This window comes from Patagioenas fasciata, chromosome 23 (genome assembly GCF_037038585.1).
Source record: "Patagioenas fasciata isolate bPatFas1 chromosome 23, bPatFas1.hap1, whole genome shotgun sequence".
NCBI classification, from domain to species: Eukaryota; Metazoa; Chordata; class Aves; order Columbiformes; family Columbidae; genus Patagioenas; species Patagioenas fasciata.
The window spans coordinates 4,120,763-4,140,695 of NC_092542.1; the positions used below are offsets into that span (position 1 = coordinate 4,120,763).

At 46.3% G+C, this 19,933-nt stretch overlaps 1 protein-coding gene across 3 annotated transcripts; it reads left to right on the forward strand.

The window, feature by feature from the left end:
• The first annotated feature begins 31 nt into the window (after positions 1-31).
• On the forward strand, positions 32-19,852 carry C23H1orf167 (chromosome 23 C1orf167 homolog). 3 transcript variants are annotated; one of them, XM_071798280.1, is made up of 21 exons: positions 32-1,859; positions 4,508-6,311; positions 6,865-6,908; positions 7,483-7,702; positions 7,879-8,054; positions 8,540-8,637; positions 8,998-9,184; positions 9,631-9,812; positions 10,148-10,334; positions 10,506-10,725; positions 11,326-11,507; positions 11,671-11,767; positions 12,164-12,306; positions 12,826-13,034; positions 13,538-13,682; positions 15,799-16,066; positions 16,621-16,729; positions 16,983-17,211; positions 17,311-17,446; positions 17,778-17,888; positions 18,592-19,852. In XM_071798280.1, exons 2-21 carry the CDS (start codon positions 5,052-5,054, stop codon positions 18,649-18,651), a joined length of 4,263 nt encoding a protein of 1,420 aa, XP_071654381.1. In that variant the 5' UTR covers positions 32-1,859; positions 4,508-5,051; the 3' UTR covers positions 18,652-19,852. The 3 variants fall into 3 exon arrangements, with proteins under 3 accessions (XP_071654381.1, XP_071654383.1, XP_071654382.1); XM_071798282.1 differs by having other exon boundaries at positions 9,001-9,184; XM_071798281.1 differs by having other exon boundaries at positions 32-1,855.
• Positions 19,853-19,933: the final 81 nt, after the last annotated feature.

The following is a 19,933-nucleotide window of genomic DNA, read 5'->3' on the forward strand; positions in this document are numbered from 1 at the left end:
GCTTCAATGGCTTTTAGTCTAAGCTTTACTCAGATAAGAGGAGGGTACTGCTTGTAAATGTGCAAATGGGAAAGTGGGCTAGGGAAAGGTTGATTGGGGAAAGGACAATATGGGTTTATTTACACTGCAGTGGTGAGCTGTGTGGGATGCGACAAACTAATCTTATGTACAATGAATCTGCCCTGCTGTGGCTTTTGGGTAAAATCCTAAAAAAAAACCAAAACCAAAACAAACAACAAACAAGTTCAACAAAAGTACTTTGCAGAAGAGCATGTTAGCTTTGTCAGAATGCAAATATTAGTGCTAGGAAGATCTGTGTTTTGCTAAAGCGGGTTTGTTTTCAAAGTTTACATCGTTATTGTACAATTGCATTTCCCTTTACAAGACCTGTTGTTGCATTGATTCTTCAGTGACCGAGAGCTCTGTTAACGTTGCTCTAACCTCTAGAACCATGCCATTTTTATTTTTAAAACCAAGCAATTTTCTCCCAAGTTCGATCACTTTAAACATAAGCAGATGCTTCCTCCACTATGCTGCACAAGCACTACAGTGACCTGCTGCTGTACCTGGACCATCATTGATGTTGAGACCAAGCACATGGTAAATGCTGTAGAAGTGCACAATAGTCTGGTTTACCGTCCCAAGATAAGTGTTGTGCATTTATTTTGCAGGCTGCCCTACAATAGGGAATAGGAAGAATAGGTAGGACTGGGGCTTGTGGAGTGGCAGAGCAGAACTTTAATGTGGTGTTTTTTGTTTTGTTTTCAACCCTTCAGAACTGTACCATGACAGCATGAATCCCTGAATAGCACATTTAAACACTTGGGTGTTTTCTTCCCTGGACTTGTGAAGCATAGACTGAAAGCAACTGTTTTAAATGCAATGCTTGTTGGGTACTTGCACAAACAAAGACTTACATCTAGTGAGGCCTTCCCAGTCATTTTCTCTTGCAAAAGACACCACAAAATCTATTGATACCCATCTAGCTAACCAGCTGTGCACTTTTCTGTGGAGAATTTGGCCCATCTGGGAGCTCAGGGGAGCAGAACATGGCAGGAGTTACGCTAGGTCTGCTGTGCCTCAAGGACACCTCACTTGGGGCAGCAAATCTGAATAAAACAAACTAAAAACAAGGCCCCTCTCCTGGCTTCTGAGGAGGATGGTGTTTGTGTTTGTTTCAGCAGTACCAACACATTCTCCGATCAATACCTGGTTTAGTGGGCGGGTTCACAGTGCTTGTTGTGCTGGAGCCTGGCAGCCTGGCTCCACCATGGGGTGTCGTGTTGGCTCTCCGCGGGGTCTCCTCAGCCAGACGTGCAGCAGGTGCAATGCTCTCCTTAGGTTTCTTTACTTTTTAAATCCTCGGGTGCTGATGTGCTGGGTTGTTTTGCTGCCGAGCCGGTAGCTCCCTAGGATTAACCACAACCAGCCCGGTGCAGGATCCTCCCTCAGGCGAGCTGAGGGGCGGGCCGGCTGTGCCCGGGCCTCGAACCCCAGAACAGCCAGATTGTGGCGGGCTCGGGACGCCTGGCGCCGGAGGGGTGTGAGGAGAAGGTCCCCGCTCTCCTGAGGCGCTGGCCGGGCCGGGTGAGCGGAGCCACCCCGGGCTGGACCCCGCCTCGTCTGGGCCGCCCTCAGACCGTGGCTTTAATTAGCCGTGGGGTAGAGCGGCTTTCCTGTGGCCATCTGCAACCCCGGTGACAGGCGGCGTTGCTAATCGCGGGGGATAAGCTGCTTATGGCGACCCAGCTGCAGCTGAGGTTTGGGCATTAGGGTTTGCCCCTGCGCTCGGAGGCACAAAGAGGTGTCTGTCCTGTCCCTGAGGTTCTGGCGAGGTCCAGCGGCGGCTGATGGAGTGAGTAAGTGCCCATGAGGAGAGGAGTGTTGGGCGCCATCGGGGTGCTGAGCCCTGGGGTGTGCGCCTCGGCTGTGCCGGCTGCCCCAAATGGCATCCCTGGGCTGGGGCTGTGGGTGATGCCCTCCCACTGCCACCGCCGCTCCCAGCACAGTGGCTGGTTCTCGGCTGGTGGCACACAAAGCTGTTCCTCAGCTTGCAAAGCAGCGACTGTCCTCTCTGTGGTTCAGAGCCTGTTGGGCCCATAGTGCCAACGAGAGGCTCATGCGATGGTTGGGTCTGTGGGACTGAGCAGTGGGGGAAAAGCCTATTTTTCTAAGGCGGGTGAAGCGGGATCTTGGACCAACCACTGGTCCCACCTTGCAAAGTGAAATGGATCAGCCCTGGTCTGCAGGGATGGGAAAATTAACCTTGTCTGTGTGGTACTTTCATGTTTGCTATGGGTCTGTCATTGTCATCATAATGCTAAAACAGCATTCACTTGAAAGAGCTTGGTTTACTTTCTCTGAACTGTGCTATTTCCTTCTTTTTGCTTATAACAGAAATACATAGATCAGCTTAATTTTTGTTTGCTTGATTGGATTTGTTTCAGGTTTTAATGCATTAGTGGGTTGCTGTAAAGTGTATATAGCAAGCATGTGTAAAATGTTTTAGTTGGAAACATCAAAGCTAATATGAAATCCATTGGTCATGGATTTTGCAGTTTGCAAAATCTGTGGCTTGCCTGGAATATGTCTTTTGGCCTTAGAAGGAGTTTTAGAAAGCACTTCACAAAATCTTGTTGCCTTTTGAGTAAGATTAACTACTCCTTAGAAGTGGTTACATTGAAGTCCTGAGTGGCAGCAGTTTCAGGCAGGCAGACAAACATGATTTTAAAAGCCGCTATCTCTTCCTGATCTCAATGAGACCGAAATTAGGAATGAGTGAGGTGAAAAACACCACATAAAGTTATCATGGCAATGTGTTGAGAACCTGGAACCTGGCACAAAGAACTGAAATGGAGAACTGAAAACTATGAGTTATCACAAAAGTAGATTATGGCCAGGTTCTTAAGCATAAAAGTAGTCCAGTGCCAGGTTCCAGTTGTTCATGGAGCAAAACAGAAGTGACAAACATGATGGTTTTGTGTCCTTTCACAATTCAAATCCTTTATAACACCATTTTGTGATACATTACTAGTCGTCTGGATATTCCAGGGATGCAAGGAACGCTTCTATGGAACACCAGTAACTGCACTTTGTGGTTATACTTCACGCAGTGATAGGCACCATAAAGAAAGCTGTCATGCTTTGTCTGTTCACTCTGTAGTTGCCAATCTCTGCTTGTCTGCAAAACAAAAAAAATGGGATCTTTCTGTTCCTGGTACGCTTGGTCATGTATGAAAGGCAGTGACAGCAGTTCCCAAGGATAATTGCAACACTGCATGACTATCTCTGGTTGCTTTAGTAATTTACTCCCCGGTTTGTGGTGATTACTGGAGGAGTTTGCCTGTGAGAAGGACAGGTGGTCTGTTCGCAAACAGGGGTGACCGAGGCTCAGATGTTTTCTTAGAAGAGGATGAGATAAACAGTTTGGAAACAGTGCAATTTGACAGGCAGCTTTCTGGTGTTCAAATACATTTGAAAAAGGCAGTGGCCAGTGATTTCATAGACCGTGCTGTCTCTCCTTTCAGGTTGACGAGGGTTTTTTTTAAGATGGTATAGGTGAGTGTGTCTTTTCACAATTCCCTTTTCATTTTTTAAAAGAGGGGTGGAAAAGAACGGTGGTGAGAATGACAGAGTGATTGACAACTTGCTTTTAAAGTTTGAAGGAATGAAAGCACAGTCCTGTCAAATTGCACTTACCACTTATCAGCAACTTACAAATTTGTGCTCAGCATGAGACTTATATGTATAACCATCTGACTTGGTGGCTAGACTGCAAATTAGGTCTCCCATCTATGCTGTAATTCTTCTAGGTTAGAAGACAATGTAGATTCTCTGGATGTGTAAACATGGTTTCATCCTTTAGTATGGACAAGAATAAATTTGCCTGCATAGCCTAGAGCCTTTGCATGGCTGTAGCGTGATATGTGAACAAATATTCAGTTGTTAAGCAATGAAACAGTATCTTAAGTCAAGACACTACCTTTCCTGTCAGCCCTGGAGAAAATACAAGTGTGGAGGAGATCTGAGCTGGATTTCCAATCAAAGAAGAGGGGTAAGCATTGTACTCAGCTGGAACAATGTTGCTCTGACTTCTTTAAAAACATTTGCTTTTAAAGCTGTTCTTGTTTGGTGTCACGTAGATCTAGTTAATTGTAAAGCATTCTCCAAAACCAGGTACAGACTACCCTGTCTTGGCAGGAGGATAATTCATCTTGCTAGCAACAAGTTCTTTTTGAGGCTGCAGGTGTATGCACAACGCTGGAAGTCTTTGTTTTCCGTTGGGAACGGAGTCTGTCCCCTTCAATCATTCCTGCTCTGCCAGACATGTTTGTCTGCTGAGAAACAGGAAGGGAGTAGCGTCTGTAATACTTTCAGGACTGAAGCTGGTAGACTTGGAGACAAGAAATTTGTAAGCAAAATAACCGAAAGCCTTTCACAAACTAGGGAAGATGTGATGAGAAATATGTGTGCTCCTTTGTTTATATTTCTTCTTCTTTTTCTTCAGAGCAAAGAAACATTCAGAAGAATGAGAATGTTGATCTGTATTTGGGCACTAGAAGTCAAGTAGACGTTTCTCACCACTGCATTGAGGCTGCAGCACTTGGTGTAACTCCCGGCCAGAGAGCAGAATGAGGCCGGCTGTGTGCTGCATCTCCGTCAGCTGGGAAGAGGGATCCCAGTCTGAGACAGACTAATCTCTCCTGCCCTTCTCAGCCATCCCAGACACCACCAGTCAATTCTCCAGTTCCTGCTTCTTGCAGCAGAATAATCTCTGCTCATGGCTGCAACACAGCTCTAAGTCTGTGGCTCATGGGATTCCCCATCTTGCTTTGTCAGTGCTTCCTGCACTCAGAGACACCCTCAGAGACACCCACACCTTGAGTTAAGAAGGAAGAAGGAATGAGAGTATTGATGTTCTTCAACAATGCTGCCAGAAAGCTGGTAGCTGCTCCATACACACTGCTTGCTGTCACTGTTTAGAAAGAAGGAACAAGAAGAGTGACCATCCAGTGGAAAAACAACAGCATCGGCCTCCTGCTGCTTCTTGTATGGATCCTGCAAACCCTTCACTAGTCACTGCACGTTTGTCATGTCATACTGTAGATTCCTCTCTTGGGCATGAATTAGTGGTGTGTCCTTCTCCAAGGAGTTCAACTGAAAGTGTGAATACTTGTAGTTCAGCCCTGCCCTTTGGGGATCTCGATCCATCTGGTTTGGAGTCCCTCCAGTCTCTTTTGCAATCCTCACAGATTTCTGCTAGATTGTACTGTTCAATCCAGAGGCTTAAGCAAGAAACCGCTTTGATGGGGATATGGGGCTCTCTCCCTCTGGAGCCCAAGTCTTCTCCAGTCAGTGGCAGTTTGTGCTTTGCTCCTGATGGTTCAGCTGCCAGTGTCCTGAGCCCAGGAGAACAGACAGCTGGATTGAAGATCAGTGCTGCTCAGGCGAGACTGAAATGGGGTGCACCATTCGCTAAAGACTGGAGCCTTAATGCAGTGACAAGAGACTTGTCTGTCTCTCAGAGATACAGATACATTGACTCTAATACATGGAGACCCAAAATTTCAGGTGCCACCCAGCCAGAAACCCTCTCTTCTGGGGTGGCCTCTAACAGGCTAGTGGATACGAAAGAAGATTCCTCCTACAATTGCTTCCCTAATGTCAGATACCAAACTGAGGCAAAGCCAGCTCTGGAAACTGGTGGTCTTTATGTTCAGACAAAAAGTCATTTGCCTGAAAAGGTTCTTAAAGGAGAAGAGACATCTGATGGGGCATCTCCGTGTGCTGTATCTTGGAAGAAAGACCTTCCAGCCAGTCTGTATCCAGAGAGTCTGCAGGTGTCAGTAGAGACAGATTTTGGAGGGGCTCAGATGAACGTTGGTGTAGCCATGTATGGGACTCCAAGGGACGTGTGTGTGAGAGTCATTTCTGGAGATAATGAGTTTAGACCAGTCCGGCAGCTTAGTATTAAATCTGTAGAAGTCAACAACTCTGAACGTCATGTTAAGTCGAGCAAAGAGTCAGGAGAAGTGTGTGTCTCTAGATCACGAGCATCCAGAATGGCTGTGGTGCACAGCAGCCAGTCCAGCCTTCAGGTCAAAGAAGGCTTAGTTGAATATTCTGACACAGATTGTATGAATGTGAGCAGAGAAGGAAGGAGAAACAAAAACTCCCACCAAAGCAGCTGGAGGAATTGTGAAGCTCATGCCAATCTCGAGCAGTCTGAAGAAACTTCTGTGGAGAAGAGCGCCAAAGAACCACGGTGCTGTGGAGAAGGGAGCCAGGCACAGGAAACTGTGTCCAGAGAGGTGAGACTGTGCTCACTGTGTAGCATCCCTGTTCACAGATATTACTTGTGTTTGTTGCCACTTCATGCAAGAGGTACAGAGTTGAAGTACAAAAGTGATGGGGCTGCTTGTCCTCTGTTTTTTTCTGGCACTGAATGGCTAGAATTTCCTCTCTTGTGGTCCTGCTCCATCCCAACATATGCATTTTTCTGTCTCACATGCTTGTTCCTAAAGACCAGCTTCTTAACTTAGTTGTTCTTGGGAATGTAAGCACCTCTTTGTATTTTCTGTATGTACATGCATAGGGAAAGCATTGAACTGGTTTTTTTACTCTTTGAATAGTTGCAGGACCCTGAAATTTCAGTTTTGTTGTGCGTTTCCATGTCTGAAATATTTAAGAGTATTCACAGAGCAATGGTAGAGACAGTGTCAAAGGCATCTGACCTAATACACTGCCCTGCCACAGCACAGTTCTGGTCTCTGTCCAAAATGACCTGCCATGCTGGGCACAGCCAAATTCTTCAACAGAGTAGTGTGAATAACTACATGAGTTACTGTCTTTGCCTGTTTGCAGGTCTCTGAGAACAACTTCTGGTCACTGAAGGCGAATGACCAAAGGTAAAAAGACTCTGTGTGTGAGTGTGCTGGTAGTTAACAGGCGAGGAAAACTGCTGGAAAGTGGCTAAGGAGCCATGTTCCTGGGAACATTTGGTTTTAGGACTTAAACTACTTTGTTCTGCCATGTTTGGCTCAGGGGCTGCATCCATTTCTTTCCAAAGGGTTTCCATCTCAAATGGAGTGTGCTCTAGAAAAATAATTGCTGTATCTTTTAAATTCTACCTTCTAAATTCAACCTTGGTTGTTGGTAGCAATGAAAAAGCATTGGTATCATATGTGCTACTTTTCAGCACGGTAAATTCCGGCATGCTTAGTGCATAGTTAGCGAAAATCAAAAACTGGGCTTATCTGTGAGATGAGATGCAAATTTGTGACCTGTGGATAAGATACATGTGAGATTGCTTCCAATTTCTCAACAGCGATACCTTTATTTGGTAGGATTTTCACTCTTTAGAGAGAATAATTTGAAATATCTCTTTTCAGTTTGATGGATGAACCCTGATTGTCACCTCCTGGCTGTGTTTAATTTTCTGTTCTATTAACTGGAGCTCACTTTTGTTTTTTTCTCTTGAAGTTTCCAGCGCTCGTGTGACAGACAAATGCTAACTAGGTGTTTCCAAGCATGGCGTGGACACATCCTCTGGAGAAGGGCGGCAGCCAGGCGGCTTTACAGACAGCAGCTGCTTCGGAAGGGCCTTGGCGCTTTGCAGCGGGCTGTGCACCAGAGAAGGATACAGCTGGAGGTGGCCCAGCAGAGATGTGCCTCGGCTCTGCTCGCTGTCAGCTTCCGTAGGGTGAGGACGGGCTAGGGACAATAGAAGTGATGCCATGAGTTTTCTGTTGTGCAGTTGGAGAAAGCAGAAATCCTGTTTGTCTAGGGAGGAGGAAGGGGTACCCTGCGTGACATTCAGTGATGTGGACCCTGATATTCTGCCTGCAGCTTGTTCTAATCATGTGGTGTCTCCTTCAGTGGAAGGAAGCTGTGGCAAAACGGAGCAAGAAGCAAGATCCGCAGCCTGAGTCATATTCTTATACCCAAAGTTCATCAGTGGGGTCTTCTGGAGCAGGAAGATTAGCAGCTATGACAACCTCAGCTCAGCACCAGCTTACAGGAGGATACTCAAAGGAAGCTGAGCAGGCTTGTAGGTAAGCTGAGAGCATTTTCTTTCTGTTATCCTGGACAAATGGAGGTTTATAAAGGGAGAAATTTTTTTCAAATTGTGGGAAACTTGTTTCCAAATCCTTGGATATATTGCTGCAGATGAGAACTGCAAGCATTAGTAACTGAGTTTTAAGAGCTAAACAACCCTATTTTAGAGTTTCTGTGCACTAGTGTTTTCAGTCTGATTGAGTGACAGAAAATAATCCTGTATTATTTATTGAGTTCAGCTATCACCTGCCTGTGTGGTACAGGTGTTAATGAGACTGGAGCAAGGCAATGCTACAGGCTCTAGCAGGACAGTAGAGGTGTCAAAAGAAACACCTTTTGTTGTGTCTTCTGATTCTGAATGCAGAAGAACAAGTCCAGACAACAAGAGAAAGCTACCTAAGGAGAAGGAAGGCTCTGGATTCTGTTCTCTGAATGTCTCTTTGGACAGATGGATGTTAACACTTGCTTGTGACTCTTTCAGGGTGGAGGGAGCACTGTGGACAGAGCTTCATCATAAGCAGAGAGGAGATGAGTTGTGCTATAGAGTTCAAGCAATCAGAGATATGAGACGACTGGCTGGTAAGCACACGTTCTGTAGCCTTGGAACAGCTTGAAGATAATCACTATTTCACCATGTTTCTTGGTTTGTGTCTAACTGTTGCTTTGACTGGACTTTCAGAACTTGATCCTGCAAATAGCTGGGCCAGTGTCTGTGATGGTGGAGGGTGACCCCCTCACCATGTCATACATCTTGTCCCCTGTATTAATTCCAGTGCAGCAGATCATGTGGCTCTGGCACTGTGAGCTGTCTCCCTTAAGTGCCCTTTCTCAGGCAGTTGGAATTCAGCCAGAGGATGTTTGCTGTGTGACACTAAGTTGTTTTAAGATCTTCTAAGTTATTTTTTCTTCCTGTCAATCTCTTCCTGGCTTGCAACACAGCAGCTTTCAGATTGTGGCGCCTGCAGAAGGAGCTGCTGAGCAAAGAGGAAGCCAGGCTTTTAGAAGCCCGTGCTCTGCTGGAAAAGAAGCAGCTACAAAATGTTTTCTCATTGTGGCGTTCCCGATGCTTGGAGGTGGGACAGATTTTAGCACTGACAAGTCTGATCCAAAGAAACTTGGTCTCTCGGTAAGCTGATGAGGTCTGTTTTTCATGTGAAATGTCTGTTCACTGTGAAAATCCAAGGAATGACAGAGCCAACCCAGACAGCAGTGATGTGTTGTTCCATCTTAAAGCCATCTACTCTTTTGGTTTACGTGTTAATTAAAATGGAAGTAGAGACAGAAACGTGAAAAGGAACTGCTGTGACCAGATATGTTGTGGCTTGCCCCCATGCACTGCCAAAGCTTTTTGGTCCTGACCTTTGACATCCCAAAAGACCAAACCTGCGAGCACACACTGTGCTGCTATGCTCTAAGCAGGACAATGGCTCTTTAATTAAATAAATTAATAAATGCTCAGAAATGAACAGCTTCTTTCTTTCTGGAACTAAACCTAGTCTTGGGAGGTGACGTAAGCTTGTACACTCTTCACATGGTTTTCTATGTAGTTTTATTTTCCTTTGGTTTTCTCAGGTGCTTCAGTGCCTGGAAGGAATCTGTTGAGCAGAAGGCGCTTTACAGGTGCAACCTGTCCCGTCTCAGAGCAGGATCGCTGAGGAAATATTTCCAGCGGTGGGTGCAGATGCTGCAGGTCAGAGATGGTGATAAGCAGGCAATGGTGAACTTCTTCCTCCTACAATGGAGGCAGCATTATGGTGAGCAGCTGTGGGCCTGTGGAGAATCTAAGATTTGGAGGTGCTTAGGCTCCTTCCTGCTATTCTTGTATGGTGAAAAACAGCTGAAAACAGCGTGATAACAGAGAGGCTCAGATGATACAGAATATTAACAAACCAGAGTGCGTAGAGGACTAGTTATTCTGGATGTGTCAGTGAAGCTACAGAGAGATTTGTTGCTGTCCTTCATAAACCTAGCAGAAAGTCTTAGACTTTGCTAAACAGAAGCAGTGTGAGGGCTGTCTGAGCTGGGCTGAGTTTCTTAGGAATGACTCCTGACAAATGTTGTCTCTTGTTACTCTCTGTAACTGGTTAAGGACCAGTTACAAGCTCTGTAGCTGACAAGACTGCGACAAAGAGGCATGAAGATCAGCCCTTGTGGCCAGTAAAGAGATGGTTTCCTGAGAAAACAGACTGCTCTCTTGATGACTTCTGCCAAAAGGTGAAGCTCCAGAGAGTATATCTGCTGTGGAAAGCAAGGCTGTGCGATCACCACAGAGCTGAGTGAGTGAAAAACAGTTACTGGAGCCCTACCCTCATTAATACTGTCCTCTTGGCTTTGTGATCCTTCTAAAAGAACCCCTTTCTCCAGCTACTGTCCATCATGTCTGTACTAGCGTCCCCCTCTGGTATCCCTTTCTAGTCACTTTGCCATCTCGATATCTTCTGTCTCAGTTCCTTCTCTCAGGCTTTGGAGCAGTGTAGACTCAGAAAAGCTCTGAAATTATGGCACCAAAAGTGTCTCATGCTGAAGACAGTTGAAAAAAGTCCTAAGCACTCTCACAGGACTGTCTATGAACCTCTTGCCATGCTGTTTTCTGAGGACCTCTCAACATCTTCTGGCTTTGACAGCAGTGCTCCAGCTACTCTGGCCTCTCAGAGCTCTTTGGAAAAGGTGAGGAGGTCTTGATTCATCCAGACTGCCCATAGGTATTGAATTGCTGGGGTTTTTCAGTGGAAAATTTCTGCTTCAACATGATTCTGTCATCAGCAAATTGTGCTTAGTATTTAGGCCTGTAGAGCACTGAGCCTGTAGGGAGTTTAAATGTAATCAGAAAGTTTAAAGTCACTTCTCTCTGTGCCCTTCTTGGTTCATTATTTAGTGATATGGAGAGGTGCTGAGCTACTGAGGTTCTCCTGTGCACTTGCACCTGTTTGTGGCTGAAGGGTGGAAGGGATGAGGTACAAAGAGCTTCATCACAGAGAAGAGGGGAAATGGGCATGTGCACTGTCTCAGTGATGGTTTGCTGTGTTTGATTACTGGTGGTTTTGGGGTTAACCATTCCCAGACTAGTATAGAAATAACTTTGCCGGCGCATACATGTGTGCACTCCAGAGTTGTTGCTTGCTAGCGTGCAGCTCCTTTGGATACATCCTGGATTTCCCTGAATCCTAGCCATAAAGAGGAGTAACTGGCATGGTTGGAACTGTTAGCTGAGTGATTCCGTTTCCAGGACACTTACCTCACAGCACGTTCTTCCCTCCATACCTGCAGGAATACAGTTTTAGTGACAGCAGCCAGCAGAGCTGCTCCTCTCTTCTGACTGCTGAGGATGTTGCACACATGCCGTATCACGGTTCTTTCCTGGACTTACACCAGAGCTCAGAGCTGCCAGCTGAGCTGAGTGGGGAGCTGTACTTGCAGGCGTCCTTTCCTCCACAGAGTGCTGGATCTGGGTGAGTTGGATGCTGGTTCCTCGGTATGCTGGTAGCAGCACGGCCCCTTGTTTGGTTTGGCTGAATTGCTTCCTTCTGGCTAGTCCCTCATGTAATCTTGCAGCACCCTTCCACATAATTTATCCTCTTCTTTCCCTTTTCCCCTGACACTTTTGTCTTGCAGAAGAAATGAGTTTGTGGCACGTCAGTTCCAGTCTTTGGCTCTACAAAGTCCAGACAACAATGTCCAACATCTCACTAGTTACTCTACATGGGAAGAGGTAAGGCTGAAAAGTGATGCGATGCATGTAAATGTACAAGTGTTTTGTGCATGGCCCAATTTAGCAAAGAGCCAATCAGCACATGGAAGGTCTCACTGCTGTTCGTGCTTTGTTCTTCTCTCTTCTCTCTCAGACAGAAGGTTTGGGAGATTGAGGCATTTCTCAGGGTAACTCTTCTCTACCATTTGCCAGCTGAGTTGGAAATTGCCCATGTGTGAAGGATTTAAAAGCGATGTGTTAGACGCTCATGTCTGGTGTTCGTGTGGTGTGTTTGGGTTAGCAACAGGGAGTGAGGCAATCACAGAACTCACAGCAGCAAGGAGAAAGGGCTGAGCTATGTGGAGTGACTGTGTTACAGTGGCAGTTCAAGGCCCTTTCTTGCTTTCTGGATTACAGGACTGCAGTTCTGACAAGGAGGTGAAGAGTTCCTGGCATCAAACAGAGAAATGCTGCCTGCAGAGATACTTCATTGTCTGGTCAGCTCGAACTCAGCAACTTTTAAAGGCTGAGCAGTTCTGCAGGCTTGTTCAGCTGTCTCGGTAGGTACTGTGCTTTCCAGAAGCTTTTTAAAACTGGATGTTTAGAGAGATCTACACTTGCTTAAAAAAAAAAAAAATTAAAATTATTCCTCTAGCTATCTTTTTCTGTCTTCAGTGGGAGTTTCACAGCCTATTTTGTTTTTTTCCCCACTACAAAATTATTATATCTGAACACAACCATTTCCAGTTTGATGGGATGCCTCATAAATTAGAGCAAGAGCAGCACTGCTGGTAACAAGCCACAGAGCCATGGTAAATTCCTGTCCACTGAACTGGCCTGGCTCTCTGCTCATTTGAAAGTTGAAGAGAACAGGCTTGGCAGAGCCAGGACAGAACCCTTATTCCAACAACTTGCCTTGTCCATCATTTTCCCTGACTAATGGAGAAAGAACATTAACAGGTCACATGTATTTCCTAAACTCCCTCATGCGTATTTATTCTTAAAGTTTCAGTTACAAGAGTGTGAATCTGTGTGAATAGTTCCTACCATTGGTCCAATGTCCTTTGTCTCTTTCTCAGAGCCTTTCTCAGCTGGCACCGCTGGGTTGTGGAAAATAAGAACAGAAAAGCAGCAGCAGCCCTGGAACATCAAGTTCACTGCTGCCAGATGACTTTCAGCCTGTGGAAGAAGAGACTGGCTCAGAAGGTGGAAGCTGACCGGAGATTCAGGCATCACGTTCAGCAGATCACTGCTGATGCTCTGTGGCGCTGGCATTCCTGCTGGCAGAGTGAGTTACCCCATCCTCCAGCAGCACTTGTGCCTGCAGGACAGGGATGCTGTGGGAATGGTTGGGATGGAGAAAGTCCTGTTTCTGGTTGTAGGTCTGTGCACTGCTCCTCTGGAATGGCACATACTAGTACAGGGGTCGGTGAGTGCCCGCATCACTTGTGATTACAAACAGGATGTGTGCTAAGTACTTACACTGTCCTGGGGAAGGAACAGTCCCAGTTTTTGATTGAAAACTGCCTTGCAGATGAGAGTGGAAGTGATCTGCGATCCCGTCCTTGGGGAAGGATGGGAAAAAAAAAAAGAAGGAAGGGCTGCCTTGCAGACAGAAAGCAAGGTGAATTGAAAAGTCTATTCAGCTGCTAAAGAGAGGACAGAAAATCTTAGAAAGTCTGGTCTCATTTGGTATTTGCAGCGGATATATTCTCTGCTCTTGTGTGGACTCTGTGATGGGAAGAAAACCTTGTTGGGCTCAGCTCAGCAAGCTCGTGTGTTCGCTCACAGGGAATCGTGCTCTGAGGGAGCTGCAGCAGCAGTGGGCTCAGCACAGCTGCCAGGAGAAGAAGAGGCTGGTCCTACAAACTTGGTATTGCCAAACAAGGAAGCAGAAATATGCTGCTTTATTCTGGAAACGTCTTCTCCTGCACAGGTTTGTTTCCTGCCCTCAAAGTATTTCTGAGGGAATCTTTGAGTGAAGAGCAATTTATGTAGCAGAGAATCCAGTGTATTCAGACCAGAGTTTGGGTTTGAAAGTACAGATGATGAGTGTAAGTGGAGCTTCCCTAGGAGTGCTTCCCTGGGGATGCTCTTACGCTAAGGGCTCTGTCACACATAGCCTCACACTTGCCATCTCGTTCTTCTCATTCAAAACTTCTGAGTTTTTTCAGAACTTCTGTTCAGTCTTAGTTATGCAGTATGGCATTTGTAAACTAAGCAAGGGAGATGTAAACAATTTTTTGTAGTTTAAAAACATAGAGCCTGGTTTCCACTGGAATTATTCAGTATTTGCCAAAAGGAATATTGAGCAGAGGTCTTACAGAGATCTGATGTTTACAAACCCAAATCTTTTAGATTCTGGGCACAGCATGTTGATATTTAAATTAAAAATGAAGTTCAATATATTCCTGCAGAAAAGCAATATTCTGTAAAGCCTGTGAAGGGAGAACCATGATATTCAATTCATCTCAGTGTTAGTTACACAATATAGGTGAAGCTGTAGTATGTTTTGTAGCCTTGCATTATGGTGCAGATCCTGAAAACACAATTGGGAATTGTTCAGGTGGGTTTGAGATAATTCAGGAGGGGTAAGAATGAATAAGATGCTTTGTGCCAAGGATTCATTTAAGGTGTGAGAAGTGCAGGTTTGGCCCTAGCAGATTTCCTTTTGAATTGCGGGTTCAGGCTGAGACAAAGATCTGCAGAGGAAAAAGCAACTAAAAACTCGGTAAAACCTCAGTGGCTGTGATGCTTGGGCTCTGCGCTCACCCCACCCAATTTCATTTTCTTCTGCAAGTCAATCTGTGTGGTGGCACCCTAGTGCGAATGTGTTTCAGAGAAGTCCTTAATGCTGCTCCTTCCTGTAGGGTGTCTCTCCGCCATTAATCTTGCTTCTGAGTTCTCCTTTGATGAGAGAACGCTTCTAATTCCTCACCTGGATATGATACAGGCTGAGCCCTGTCTCTTCTGAGGGGGGCATTTTTCATGGTAGGATAACCTGCAATAGATTCTCTTGATCTTCAGAGGAGCCTGCCAGGCAGAGGGTATTTACACCTCTGCCCTATGGTGCTGTCGGGTGATTTGCATAATGAAAGTCCGAGTGGAACAGGGAACCAAAAGGACAAGGCAGGAGTTAAAAGCAGATTGGCTTCTGGGGTGGCAGAGGAAGACTGGCCTCCTGTGCGTCAGCTTGCACGACACAGAGAGATTATTGTGGGTGCAGATGTACAGTGCTGTTAATAGTAACTCTTGTAGACGCTGATTTTTTTTTTAATAAAATTGTCTCCACAAAGATACTGTATTATTCTAGTTGTACATCCCATGTGCACTGGCCCTTAGTTTGTGGCAGCCAAGAAAAAAAAGCCTGAATCTTGACAACAAGCTGCTGTGTCAAATCCAGCCTGGCTGTGCAGCGAGCAGACTCAAGGAGTCTGCTGGGTTCCGTGCCAAAGGAGATTTTAGCAGTTTTATTCTCATCCCATAAGAAAAAATCCTTCCTCAGGCATCATCCTAAAGGTCAGCTGCTGGCACAGAGAAAGATTGAGGATGGACTAATTCGATTCTTTTTTTGTGTGGTGGCAGGGCAGCGTAGGAAAATCATTTGTTTTGTAGGTGAAGGAGAAACGTAATTGAACATTGCATTCAGTTTGTGGAGGCTTTTGAAGAGAAGGAAATGGTAAATAGGCCAGCAGGAATCAGACACACTCCTAGGCTTTGAGGAGTTGAGGTAACAGTGCTGGGAACCTGAAGTAAAACAAGGGGAAGATTTTAGCAGAAAGAAACTGTAGGGAGGAGTCTGAACTTACACCTTGTAAGGACAAGGCACTGGAAAAATAAGTAACACAGATAAAGATAAATAAATGTTGATTGCAGATGGAAAAATAGGAACAGCCTTTTTGTCTTCTTGAATGCCCTTTTGTTTATTTTGATCACTTACGTGTGACACTACATGTGAGAAGGTGGAATTTGGTCCATAGCCTGTTTGATGCTAATGTGGAAATGAGACTTCAGGCATCTGCTACTTTTCTGTGCTTATATTGTTTTTTCAGGTGCCTGGTCACCTGGGCCCAGGTCACTGCTTGTAGACTGAGGCAGCACGAAGCCCTTTCTTATTTTAAAAGGGTCAGAGAACACCGTCTCCTAGTTGTGAGCTTTACTGAGTGGAGGGTAAAATTCTTGAGAGCTGAACAGCAGGTGCTGGGAGAGAAAAACCACAAGGTGCAGGAACCCTCTCAGGGTAAAGCCTGTCGCCGTTGGCGGTTGGCCTCAAGAGGACAGCAAGCCCTGCGCCTGGGATCTGTGGCCACCATAAAACAGGTAAGAAAAGATGAAGGTCCCTATGAGACAGTTATTTTTAACTGCCTGTTCTCTTGTGAAGAGCTCGGTTGGGTCGCTAGGTACTGAGATATAGTGACAGGGCTGGTATAAAAACCTGATGTGACTTGTGGCTGCTTAGCCCCTGCCTTGAAATTCTTTACAGACTGTGCACGCAACTTCATCACCATAATCTGGCACTGATTGCAGCAACCATCTGGAGCACAGCAATAAGGAATGGGGACATTTTGACCAGCGAGATGAGAGCGCTCCTTCCTCTCTGCTCAAAGATGAGATGAGATAATCACTGTCCCTGCAGAGCAGAGCGAGCTGTCAGAGTCACAGCTTTTTTCAGAAGGCTCACAGCTAGCAAACCACAAAGAGGTGGATTGATTTGGAGGGGCTGAGTCAGTCCTGCTGGGATCTCATCTGCACAGTTTCCAGCCTGGGGTCTAGCACATTAAACTACCTGCAGGGATATGAACAGAAATGTATCTCTAAGGCTAGTTTGTGCATTGTGTTTCATCTTGCTGCAGCTGTGTTATTTCTGTTTGCAGGCCTGCAACTACTGGACAAAAGCAGCTGCCTTTTCCCAGTGCTCACGGCAGTGCAGTACCCTGATTGGTGCCAGGAAGAGCAGGAAGATGTCTCTGTCTTGGTCGATAAGTAAGAAGATGCCTTCTCCTCTCTTCCTTTCATGGGGCCATGTGGGGAGTGTGAGTGAGGAGGGAAGGGGAGCCGTGTTTGCCAGCCAGGTGACTGGGATTCTGCTGTGGAGTAGGTGCTCATGGCAGTCGAACACTGACTGTGGGTTGCTTCTGTGTTCAGGAGCCAAAGGAATAAGTGTTCATGGCAGCTCTAGTCTCTCCCTCTCCAGCACTGAGGTTAGCTCCTGTGTGATTCCTCTTTTCTTTCCTAGAAAGCAGGAGTGGCAGAGAAAAGGGTTCAGCATCAGCTGCCCCTGGGCTTTTTCCCAGTGCCATTCACCGCTGGCTGGTGATCTACAGAAATCAAAGTAGAGCTGAAAGGCTGCTGCCTCCTCACCTGGTAGAGAGATCTGGTGTGGTAGGACCCTCTCCTGCACACACAAGGATGCAGGAGAACAAAGCAGAAGTGGACTTGGAGGAGTGGAATGAGAAGTGGCTTGGGTAAGTGGAAAGCCCTGGGCTTACTCTTGTTGTTGCTATCAGGGAATGTCTTGTAGGGCTGTTGGGCTGCTAAAGTTTATTTTCTCCTCTTACCTGTAGGAAGAAGTACCTGAGATGGTGGCATCACACGGCAATACTTTGCCGGTGCCAGCGTGACAAGAGACTGCGCTGTCTGGCAAAGGGATGGCATCAGTGGAAAGAAGCCAGCAGGGTGGTGATGGTGGCTCAGGTGTTGGTGAGTTGGTGTTAACTGGGTGCTACTGGGCAAGCCTGTGCTCGGACCTGCCGTTGGGGCAAGATGTGTAGCGATTTCATCCACAGTCACTGAGGAGCTGTGCTGGAGCGCTGATGGGGCACTGTCCTTTCCCCACGGTACTCTGACTTCATTAGCCACAATATTTGCAGGAGACAGTATTTCAGCCAGAGCTTTGTTTGTAGTCAGCTCTGTTTGTTACCAGTGCAAAATCATTTAAGGGGCATCTGGGAAAGCAACTGGAAGCAAGGTGGGACTAGAGGGAAGTGAGGTAGAGCCCAACTAATCTGTGCACTGCCCCTTTTCCTGGCAGGACCGGCAGCGGCTGATGGAAAAGGCCTGGAGAGTGTGGAGACGACAACATTTGCAAAGCTGTGTGGTGCAGAATTTTTTGGAGGAGGAAGCCAGGAGCCTACTGTCTCAGGTAAGCATTTATGACTGCTTTAATTCTGTGGACCTCAGTGGACCAAAAAGCACTCCAAAGGGACAACTGTCTCCCTCTCCATGCACAAAGCTCTTGCTTAGGGAGAAGTTGAATACATCAAAGCATGGGACTTGCCCATAACAAAGGGAAATAGCTTCCAGCTTTATATGGGTTCATCTTTCAGTGTTTTTCAAAGCTTTGTGTCAGCAGTCAATTCCCCTGACATGTGTGCCCCCTTCTCCACTGTTATCAGAGATGTTAATCCACTAATCCCCTGCCTCTCAAGAGCCCACTCAGGGAAGAAACCAGCTCCACATTGGTGCAGGAGGGCTGTGCTGACTTGCACCCACGGGCAGGCAAATTGCTATAAATTTGAGTGAGCAGACAAAGCCTTAGAGCTCAAATAGCTCCTGCCTGCATCCCAGAGATCTGTGCGGGATTAGGTCCTTCTTTAAGGAAATGAGAGCAAGTATTGAAATTAGAGGGCAGAGGGGACATTAGTTTTACTTTTCTGACATTGGTTTGTATCTTGCGCTTACTGGCCACAGGAACATAGAGGAGACAGGGAGGGGCTCTGAGTGAGTGGTGAGGCAGTTGGCAGAGCCATTGCCAGAGGAAAAGCTTTGTTTGTGGGTACTGTGTGGGTGGCTGCAGCCCCTCAAGGGTAACCTGAGTATTTGATTTGTCCACTTTATTATTTAAGGCCTTTGGAAGGTGGCGCCAGCTCACAGCATTCCAGCTCAAGGACAAAGGCTGCTGCTGAATGGTGGGGGCCTGCCTGCAGCTGCTGCTCATTTTGGACACGTGGAGGATACAGCTGGCTGTCACAACAAAGAGCTGGTCCTGAGCAATCGGGAAAGCAAACGCTCACATGATAAAAGCAGTGCTTCTGGCACAGGATAGCCAAAGGACAACTGGGAAGACATGGTACCTAGTGGAAGGTCCTCTTTAAAGGACTGATATCCTACCTCCCTACAGGCACAAATTTGAGAAGTTATTCCCTTTTGTTGTAGGGTTGCATTCCCTTCTCCTCTGGACCCTGCTTTTGCTGGACTTCTGATTAAAGGTCAAAAAAACACCTTATAGGCTCTCCCTTTTACTCAAGTGTTTTTTTCCTGGACAGGAGTTTAGCATCATGGAGGGAGTAAGTAAATACAATACATCAGTCATAAAGATATCAGGAGTATGCCTGAGCAAATACTACATCCTGTTGATTTGAAAGTCTGGACTGTCCTGGGTAGGTGCTAACACAGGTCTTTATTTTTAGATGTGTCTTTTCCCCTGGGGGGGATTCCCACATGGCTCACACCTCCTCCCTCTGTCTGGGTCCATCAGCTCTTCATTAAGCCCTTCAGTGGGTGGCCAACCTCTTGACTGCTTCCTGCTGGTTCCTTTCTGTGCTGAATGGGCCAGGGATGGAGAAACCTGCTGGGAACAGCTGAGCACCAAAAGCTTTGCTGAGGCAAGACAGGCGTGTCTGACCCCCAACCTTCCCATTACTTACTTCAGTGATTGATGCCCTGTAATTACCCTGGATATATGAGTGCAGTCTCAGACAGCTGTAATGAGAGGGTCTGAAGAATCTGGAAAAGGCTTTTCTTCCTTGCTTGTTTGAAAGAGATGCTCACAGCATGGCAGGGATCTCAAAATCCCACTGGGAACTGCCCCAAGGTCTTGTTTTCTTAGCCTGTGGTAGCTTTGCAGGATCGTTAAGTACACAAAGCAGCCTCCATTGCTCCCCCAACCCCTTATTTCTATGCTGTGGGGCCTGAGGCTGTTAAGAGGCATCAGGTCAGGAAAGACAAGCTCTCTTTCTCTACAGGCACTGGAAAAGGACCGCTGCAACTCCTGTGACCTTTCAGAACTGAACCAAAGGTTGTTATCTAGTTGCTTTTGGTAAATTCTAGGATTTAAGCTTTCTTTGCTCTACCATGGACCTTTGTCCATACTGTACTTGGGGCATGTGGTCAAAGTGAATGCAGAACTGCCCATAAACAATAGGTTTTCTTTAACTTTCCCTTGTGCCAGGCTGATTAGTTTGCAAA

What these genes read in the sequence shown, in the direction of transcription:
- C23H1orf167 (XM_071798280.1), top strand. Translation starts at nt 5,052, where the DNA reads ATGGATCCTGCAAACCCTTCACTAGTCACTGCACGTTTGTCATGTCAT. An exon ending in CTGAAGGCGAATGACCAAAG is followed by an intron (nt 6,909 to 7,482) that starts GTAAAAAGACTC and finishes TTTCTCTTGAAG; the next exon opens with TTTCCAGCGCTCGTGTGACA. An exon ending in TGCGATCACCACAGAGCTGA is followed by an intron (nt 10,335 to 10,505) that starts GTGAGTGAAAAA and finishes CTTCTGTCTCAG; the next exon opens with TTCCTTCTCTCAGGCTTTGG.